This window comes from Colias croceus, chromosome 25 (genome assembly GCF_905220415.1).
Source record: "Colias croceus chromosome 25, ilColCroc2.1".
NCBI classification, from domain to species: domain Eukaryota; kingdom Metazoa; phylum Arthropoda; class Insecta; order Lepidoptera; family Pieridae; genus Colias; species Colias croceus.
In genome coordinates this window covers 1,016,313-1,025,932 of record NC_059561.1, presented here as the reverse complement: position 1 = coordinate 1,025,932, position 9,620 = coordinate 1,016,313, and the positions used below count along the sequence as shown (strand labels likewise).

At 37.4% G+C, this 9,620-nt stretch overlaps 2 protein-coding genes across 2 annotated transcripts; both read right to left on the bottom strand.

Moving 5' to 3' along the window:
• Positions 1-4,292: 4,292 nt before the first annotated feature.
• Positions 4,293-6,791, bottom strand: LOC123703150. Its single transcript, XM_045651053.1, has 2 exons — positions 6,286-6,791; positions 4,293-4,764 (listed from the first exon to the last, which is right to left on the bottom strand). Exons 1-2 carry the CDS (start codon positions 6,619-6,621, stop codon positions 4,384-4,386), a joined length of 717 nt encoding a protein of 238 aa, XP_045507009.1. The 5' UTR covers positions 6,622-6,791; the 3' UTR covers positions 4,293-4,383.
• On the bottom strand, positions 6,633-7,987 carry LOC123703003. The gene is made up of 2 exons (XM_045650872.1): positions 6,738-7,987; positions 6,633-6,652 (listed from the first exon to the last, which is right to left on the bottom strand). Exons 1-2 carry the CDS (start codon positions 7,894-7,896, stop codon positions 6,633-6,635), a joined length of 1,179 nt encoding a protein of 392 aa, XP_045506828.1. The 5' UTR covers positions 7,897-7,987.
• Positions 7,988-9,620: the final 1,633 nt, after the last annotated feature.

Sequence of the window (9,620 nt, the reverse complement as noted above, 5' to 3'; positions counted from 1 at the left end):
TTAAATTCAAGGATTGTTCGTTGGACGATTTAATTTCGGTAATTTGTGTTTTTACCTCAGAAATCTTTTAATGAATTTTGTTTACTATTTGTTCATTTGAGCATACATATTTTTCAAGTAATGTACTAATACGGCTCAACTCGGACCGAATATCCTTCATATCATCACTAAATCTGCAATCTTGTTCTAGCGGTTGTTTCCGTTTTCTGTAAGTAATTTGAGTATCAGTTGGCGTAGAACTCGTAGAAAACGAACTTAGCTTCGATAGATCGGGATGCGATCCACCGGCAGTACCCACTGCACCACTGCTGGTTAAACGTGTTGGCGATCTGCGTACACTCATATTTACTCCGTAATGGATAATTTGTGCAGGAATATGAGTCGTCATTTGTTTGACCTAAATCTAACATTTTAATTATTTTATCAGATTGATATCAAAATCAGGGCATAGGCGAACGCTACACGTTAATAAATATTATGATAATTATATTGATATTTACTGATGATTCAAGAGGTAGGTTGTTATTTGTAGGATGCATACTACTTGAGAATTATCACCGTCACTGTATGATTTTTTGCTAGCCCTAATTTCATATCCCCATGTCAATGTCATGCAAGTGCATAATATAAATGGAACAGATCAACATACGACTTATGATTTGGTATATAAAACGGAGTCAAGAGGTGTTTGAGCATTTCAAAATTTGAACCGTTACGGAGTCGAGTTCGTCTAGTCTAGGCGGATTTAGCAATGTATGGAACATTACCTAACTATAATATGTTTGTATACGGAGCCAACAAATACTGTAGGGTTTACGAAAAATAATCTATGTTACTTAATATACAGTTTCGTTTTGTTGGATCAAATAAAGCTGTAATTTTGATAATATAAATGGATCTGATCAACATATGACTTTGGATTTGGTATATAAAACGGACCCAACAAGTGTTTATGGGTTTCTGAATTTCGGCCGTTACGGAGTCGATTCAGTTCGAGATCTTAGCAATAAAAATGTTGAGTATATCAGTTTCTCTATGAATACGTTTGGCAACATCGCTCAAATATTTGCGCCGTTGCCACTCCGGGCAAGATCTATGCAACCGGAGTCGAGTAATATGGGGGAAAAGGTGGAGTCGGCAATGCACGGCAGTCGGGCTGGATCAACTTAGTGCCCAAGTTGGTATTTATATATATATATATATATATACATAACACTACCATTAACTACACAAGAACTATTTATACGCCGGCACTAGACACTGATGAAGCAAGCAGGCACAGCAGTTATGTAATATACGCCGTGTAAGTGGGAAGAACGCGTGAGCCAGGAGGAAACTGATTTTGGTGATGATTTAGTTTAATTTTTAAGTGTTTTTTAAATGCATAGACAGATCCTAAACTACGAATGGGAGGTGGAATGTTATTCCAACACTTACACGAAACGTATCTAAAACCACGAATTTTAATATATTGTACATAAATATTAATGCAAAATAACAATAGAGAGTACATGATAATCTTTTAATGCTGTCAAACGCTGGTATGTACGTGTTGCTGTATCCATACATTTCTCTGAATCAGTTTAATTTTCAGTATCAAAAGAGAATTAATTTTAATTCTAAATTTGTATACAATTCTCTGAAATTTTAAATACAACGAACCGATAACGCATAATTACTATACAGAGACATAATTTAGTGAAGTAATATCGTAGAGATTAGTACATACCCACTTGTTTAAATTTTAGATTATAATAAAAGTATCTACTGGAATTATAAAATACATTCGATTCAATTGCAATTTACATAACTAGCTATTTATTACCCGCAGCTTCGCCCAACTAAGGGGATAGAATTTATCAAAATCCTTTTACCGGATACCAATTGCTTGCAATCTAAAGAAAATACCAAATTTCAACCCGATCGGTCTAGTAGTTTGGGCTGTGCATTATTAAATCAATCAGGCAATCAGTCAGTCATTTTTGCGTTTTATATTATATTACTAGGTTTCCGCCCGCGGCTTCGCCCGCGCAGTCAAAGAAAAACCCGCATAGTTCCTGTTCCCGTGGGATTTCCGGGATTGCATCATTTTCCCGGGATAAAAAGTAGCCTATGTCCTTTCTCGGGTATCAAAATATCTCCATACCAAATTTCATAAAAATTGGTTCAGTAGTTTAGGCGTGATTGAGTAACAGACAGACAGACAGAGTTACTTTCGCATTTATAATATTAATAAGTATTATAAGTATGGTTTAAGAAGATTACGTATCAACTCACCACATTGCCTAAAAATAATATCAAAAAAGTTTTCCAATAAAATAATTCCATTTATCTCTTGTAGGTATCCATCTATTATGTAACGAGTAATAAAATTCTTCGCATTACCGAACGAAAAGAAGCACATATTGATGAAAATAATGTTGGAATTTATAGCGTTCAGAAACAATATCGAAAATATAATATTCAATGTGGTTTTTACGTATACGAACTGCTGCTCCTTTTATAATTTTTATGAATAATTACAATCAAGTATTGACTACCTAATCAACATTTATATTAATTATCTATACCAACTTGATACCAACAGTCAATTAGAAGTGTTGGTTTGTTGTATTAAAATAACCGCCTTTGTGCAAGACTGGGGTCTTGGGGCTTCAAAAAATCAAACCATCTAAAGGTTCTAAAGTATATATTTTGATAGTTATTACAATGACTCGTACAAAATATATAAAGAAAAGGACAATAGCACGCCTATAGGAGGCGTGTGTCGCGTACGACGCTCGAGGTAGAAGAGGACGGGGCCCCGGCTCTGAGGAGGGGCGCGGGGACGGCGCTCGATCGGGGAACCGGTTTCTTGATGCCGTCCCTGCGCCGCTGTCGCTAGGCGGATGCCTAGACATACTGGGGGCCGTTGGAGACGTCAGGCTCCAAAACCGTTTCTGCGTCATCCAGCAAAGGGCAAAGGTACTTCACACCTCGCCTGTAGGAGCCGGAGGTGGTGGCGACATTGGCCATCCGGGAAAATCCATCAGCTCCAGGGAAAAGCTTGGTTACGCGTGCGAACCTCGAGTTTAAGGGAGGAACATTGTCCTCCTTCACCAACACCAGGTCGCCTTGTTGCAGGCATCTGACGGGAAGACGCCATTTCGTCCGCTGCTGCAGCTCCGCGATGTACTCGAGGTGCCAGTGGCGCCAGAAGTGCTGAATGCTTCGAGTCTCTGAAACTTATCTAAGCAGTTCTGGTTATATCCGCTGCGCTCGGCGATGGCAGCGACGTCAGCGCACGACCGATGAGGAAGTGACCTGGAGTAAAAGGTTGGAAATCGTCTGGAGAGGAAGATAAAGGATCATAAGAAAGGACATAAAGGTCGGCTGTTCAGGATGGCCTCTACTTGACTGAACGAAAAATGCCAACTCTTCAAATATCAAAATGTGGGCATTCCCTAAAATTATTTTAAGATAAAAACTTTGCGCATCGTACTCCTGATTCGACCAGGCTGAAAGAACGAGAAGAGAAAGCCGGTTCGAATTCAAACTTAATCCCCTCGTTTGAAGCAAATTCTGAAATTGAACTTGACTTTATAATATCGTTAAGCTATCGCTCCGACAAAATTTAAATAAAATAAATTAATAAATTAAATAACATTTCGTTATTTTACATCCCCTCCCACGCATATCAGTAATAAAAAAGGCCCCGGCTAAGTCAACGCAAACACTAATGAATATGAACGCAAAAACTAATAGCAGCTGAGGTGCAGCACGTAGCAAACGCACGTGCTCCTGCTGAAACAACAACTTAGTTAGCCGGTGCTTGGCATGGAGAAGAATGGGGTGACACATATCAAAAGTGTAAAATAATAAATAAAAATAAAAATGATTGGGTGTTGCGAAGAATTTTCAATTCATCGGGGAAACTATTCTGCTGTGCCAGCCTACACAAATGTTAAAGGACGAGTCAAGTTCCTCAGGCTGTAGAACACCGCTATGTTTATTATTTGTATATCGACAGTTATGAATAAATCGTAATAAATAAGCGAACGCGCGCTGTAATATCGTAAGTTTCGAATATCTGTCAAAATCAATAAAATTATTTATTCCCCTAGTTTTAATAATAACGGCAACATTAACCCTTAATTCTAATAATAATAATGCTAATGTTCATTGCAAATCGCGGTCAGTTGCATAGAGGCTTATGTAAAAAAGACAAAACAAAAATCACAAATTAATATCAAATAGCCTACTACTACAGGCTTCAACACGGTGCGATGCGTAATCAGCTGGGTTCAGGGCACGTGATGCCATTCACCGCCTTCAGCAACTAAAATACTAGCAATGCGATTTGACACAAATGTTTTTATTATTATTAATTTACTATAACGAGATTTAAGCCAACCTGAAAAAGTTAATGAATCGGTTAAATGAGTCTTGCCAAAATTTAGTCAGCGACCCGTTAAAACTGTGAAAGATGCACAGTGTATTGCATTGCAAAAATGAATTAAATAAATTGTCGCTTGACCTCGAAGGGGCGCTAACTGGCCCGGCAAGTAACCAACCTAACTTCGACTTGCGCATAACCGGCATACCCTGACCTAACGTAATCTGCTCGGATCCGATTAAACTCCAAAAAATGTCAGCACCGATTAATATATCAATTGGACCGGGCTGATTAAAATTGGGATCTGCGAGTTTGATGTTACGCGGCAAATTTAAATGAGACACGTCTATGTATTTATGCGGCAAATTACCGGAAATATTAGGCAAAACCAAGAAGCTTATATCCTCTAATACACTGGAGATTGCACTATGACCATTAACTTGAAACAAGAAACTATGACATTCAATGACGTCAGTCATGTTATTTGTCTCTTTCTGTCGAGTGACCACGCTGGTTTGTAAATTCAGGATTTTTCAAAATAGAAAAAACTAAAAATCATGGTCTATAAATAATAACGACATATATTTTTAACAGTATTTATATTATAATATTATGGTCATACTTTATAGGTAGGTACATACAATTTTAATTGGTATAGAATGATAGTTATAAATAACTTTTGGCTACAAAGCTTGGATATGAACCGATATATAGCATTAACATCCTTTGTAAATAGAGGAAAGTTGTGTTTTGCATCAGATGCTGTTTACCAAATTGTTAGCTACTCAGATCTTCTTTTTAAACGCGTTGCTTCGACGGGTCAATTTCAAGCCAGAATCATCAAAGAAAAACTGTTTATAGCAGCCTTGCACAAATTTCAGCTAACTTTACAAAGTTTATTTTTCAAAAGGTATTTTTTTTCTGGGTCGTAATCCTCAGTAACCTTGATGGGCACATATATTTCTTTTTATTTTACTTTTTGGAAAGCTGAAATACGTAAAACAAAAAAATATGAGGTAAGTTAAAAAAGTATAAATTTCAATGTAAAAACGAACAATCTTATAACTACATGTGAGTGCAATACCGATGTCATGTGTTGTTTCATTACTAGTAACAATCTTTAAAATGGTGTTCTAAATTTTCATCATAATATTGTTATTACAATATATTCTCTTCGCTATCCATAAAAACTCGTCATCATGGTTACCTTACTTGTTAAATCTGTTTATTGAAAACTTGTTGAAAAATGATAAAGTATTAGGGAAATAACAAATTTAACATGACTGCTTACTAAAATGATGCTAAATTAGACAATTTTTGCCATTGAAATGATTCTAAACAGGTAAATGCAGGAGTATTGAGGAATATTGTAAATAACGTAAATATACACTTGCCTGTGAAATTCTATGCCAGAATTTGGTGTCCAAACACTTCTGCAATTTTGCACAATACAATGCATTCTTTATATTCGGAAAATATTCATTAAATAAGCAACAATATTAACTTAAATATTCGAAGCGACGCAATTTTTTTGACACACATGCCATATTGACAAAGTGAGAGTTGCTACAATTTTATTATGGTGACTACCCATAATCAGGGAGTATCGCTTTTTAATAATTGGTTCAGATACTTAGTTTATTTAGCATAAATAATAATTGTCTCATCCAACAATGCTTCTGAATGACGTTGTTGGCAATTTATCAACAAACTCATGTACAAAAACTAACCTTTTGCACAGAATATTACAGCATACATAGTAGCCTTGGGAAAACTTCGTATTAACAGTGGCAATACCAAGTTAGGTGTGAAAGTGATAAAAAACATGAACTGGGCAATATTTTCTTGTTACACGTCAATGTTCATACCGAAATCTCCAGTGTATTAGATATAAGCTTCTTGGGCAAAACTAAACACGATGTATCAAAATTGACACTATTGTCATGTATAGACCTAATTTGCAAGGCGCAACGTTCAGGAGTTTTAAACAATGAAATATTACCTACTCCTCTTAAATCATCAGAATTGTGTTGCGGCGTTAGTTGCAATCTATGTTTTAATTCATTAGTTATTATCGACGTCATACTGCCGGAGTCTAACATCGCCCGTGCTGTCACGTGGTCGTTGCTAACGGGATTGTATACCTGAATGAGCGCTGTAGACAACAACACCTGAGTTGAATAGGAGACGGCCATATGATTGGACGCGACTCCGGACTCGCAACGCGACGGCGGGGGCGAGTCCATAGTTTGTGTATTTACAGCCTGAGTAACCTCCCTATGTAGTAAAGTATTGTGGCGCTTCTTACAAATACGACAGGGACGCGATCGGCAACGGTGTGAGGTATGCCCCGCCCTAAGACAGTTGAGGCAGAGCTTCAATCGAGCGGCGCCGGCGATTCGATCCTCGACGCTCAAGGACCGGAACGAAGAACAGTCGTAAATGCGATGACCACCGTTGCAAAAGACACACGAAGCCGATGGGAAAGAAGAAGCAACGGGAGCGGCTGAAATTGTGAAAGTTTTCATGTTTACGGGCTTGTCTGACCTTTTATGAGAAACAAAGGGTTCCTGCTTACTATTGTTATTATTAAACGATTTATCCAATTTATTGCGCTGTACTGATTCTAAAACGTCAGCACGTCCCTTTAAAAATTTATTAAAATCAAATAATGATGGCATTTTATCATCGTTGAAAGAAGTATTTTTAAATTCTTCCCACTTCAAATTAGTATTATTGTCGAGCTTAGCCGAAACCATATGTATAATTAAAGTATCCCAATGATCAGTGGGCTGCCCCAATGTATTTAAGGCGCGCAGATTTTTAGATACATGATCAACTAGGTAACGTAAAGATTTCGCCGACTCTCGGCCTATAGGTTGTAGATTAAACAAAGAATTTAAATGGTTAAAAATTAATTGTCTTTTGTTGTTATATCTCTCGCAAAGGAGACGCCAAGCTACGATATAATTGCAATCGGTAACCTCTAAATTGCTTATAACTTGAGCTGCTTCACCTTCTAAGTACGAGTTCAAATAATGAAATTTATGAATGGACTTGATGCGCTCGTTATTGTGAATAAGCGATTCAAAGGTATCGCGAAACTCAAGCCATTTAAAATAAGAGCCATCAAAATTTCCTATATTTATCAAAGGTAATCTAAAATTGATTTCGTTACTTTGATGACCGCAATGCGCTTGATTTTCGGACTTTACACTTGCTAGCTCACAGTTATTCTTATCAAGTAACTTTTGGGCGCTGGCTATTAGAGAAATAAAATCTTGTTCAATTTCATCCCTTGCATCAATTTCGGCTTCCATCGAGGTTGGATTCTCAATTTCGATGCGCGTTTGCACATCGTCGAACTGCGTGAACAATGCACGAAAACGATCCAACCTCAATGCAAGTTCGTCCATTTCTTGCGATGAAATATGATCGCTATTGAAAAGATTATTGATATAATTCTTAAATTTAGTTAAACGTCCCTTAATGGAGGATCTAGTATTTACGTAAGAAGTCATATTTCGAACAAAAATATATTAATTATAAATCGACAAGAAATGGAGGAAGAATTAAATTCAAATTAAGAAAAATAATACAAAAGAAATACGTAAATTAATCCGGCTTATATTCACTCGGCGCTGGCGCAGGGCGCGTGCGTAGTAACAGCTGGCGGCAGATAACGGGACTCGAGCCGAGTCACGCGGTCCGGCACTGGCAAGCAAAGCGAAGCGTTTAGGTATCTAATGCAAATTGCAATGGATTATTTACGTAGGAATTTATGAATTATTAGCTTTAAATTGATGGGATGAGTGCAAGTTTATTCAATAATTAAATGAAAATACTAATGCCATTTATGAAATAAAATAATAAGAGAATATAGACAAGCAGCTTTAGCTTTTAATTTAATAGTGCAAAAAATATTGCGAATAGCTCAAGTAAGCCTGTATAGCATGAAGCTAATTAATTTTAATGTAATGAAACTCCTCAAAAAAATAATAAGATAAAGATTTTATGCAGATATGTGCGAGCGGATCGATCGGCAATTTAGATAATTTCGAAAAATAAGGAAATTAAAGCCTGAAAAATCGATATTCACTTGCGCAGCATAGGCAATAAAAATGCGACTAAAGCTTGGCCTAGTGAAAGTAAGAGTGGCAGAGCTTGATAGTCAAGAAGAGAGGAAAATTGTATGGAGAGAAAAAGGAATAAAGGAGTGGTTCACTTCCCTGCTGGACCGTGGCTGCGGCACCTGACGGCGTCGGCGGGTCGGCGGGTCGGCGGACGCTCCTGAGTCCTGGGTGACGTGGCGGGCTGCACGAAGCGACTGGGACGGCACGGCGAATAATTGCTGTCTTAGTCTTCGTATTCGGTCCTCCAAATTGGTCTTCCAAATACGTAGTACAATTAATGTTCCATCCGAAGGCGTGGCAATCCGTGACCTTTGTCCGTCCTTCTGTGTGCCTTGCTATCACGTCGGGGTCACCATGTGCAAGACTGGGGTCTTGGGGCTTCAAAAAATCAAACCATCTAAAGGTTCTAAAGTATATATTTTGATAGTTATTACAATGACTCGTACAAAATATATAATGAAAAGGACAATAGCACGCCTATAGGAGGCGTGTGTCGCGTACGACGCTCGAGGTAGAAGAGGACGGGGCCCCGGCTCTGAGGAGGGGCGCGGGGACGGCGCTCGATCGGGGAACCGGTTTCTTGATGCCGTCCCTGCGCCGCTGTCGCTAGGCGGATGCCTAGACAGCCTTTACTAAAAATATTGTTGGTTCATACTGACTATATACCAAAATTGAATTTTTTACAATCGTGCGGGAACACACAGACTGACAAGTCCCATAGCTAATTAATGAAAATTATACCATTGCATATTAATATTCTAAAATAAACGTTAAGAAAAAGGTTATCGATTAAAACTCAATAGAATAATATAGAAAATATAAATACAATCTATTCGAATGACACAAATGGATGTGTGATTATGTTCGCGCTGTGGAAAATAAGGGGAAAAGAAAGAAAGATAGTCTATTCAACACAATGCAAATAAATATTTAAAAATAGTAAAGAAATATTATAATAGAGAGGCGTATGTAACTTCAATTTTAAAGCAATCTTTATTGGATTTGAAAACTTCATTCATATTCTGTTGTAAAGTTGAAGTCAAATTAAATCACAATAATTAAATCGTACTTTGAAGTAGATACCTAGGTATATATTAAATGCAAAACTCTTT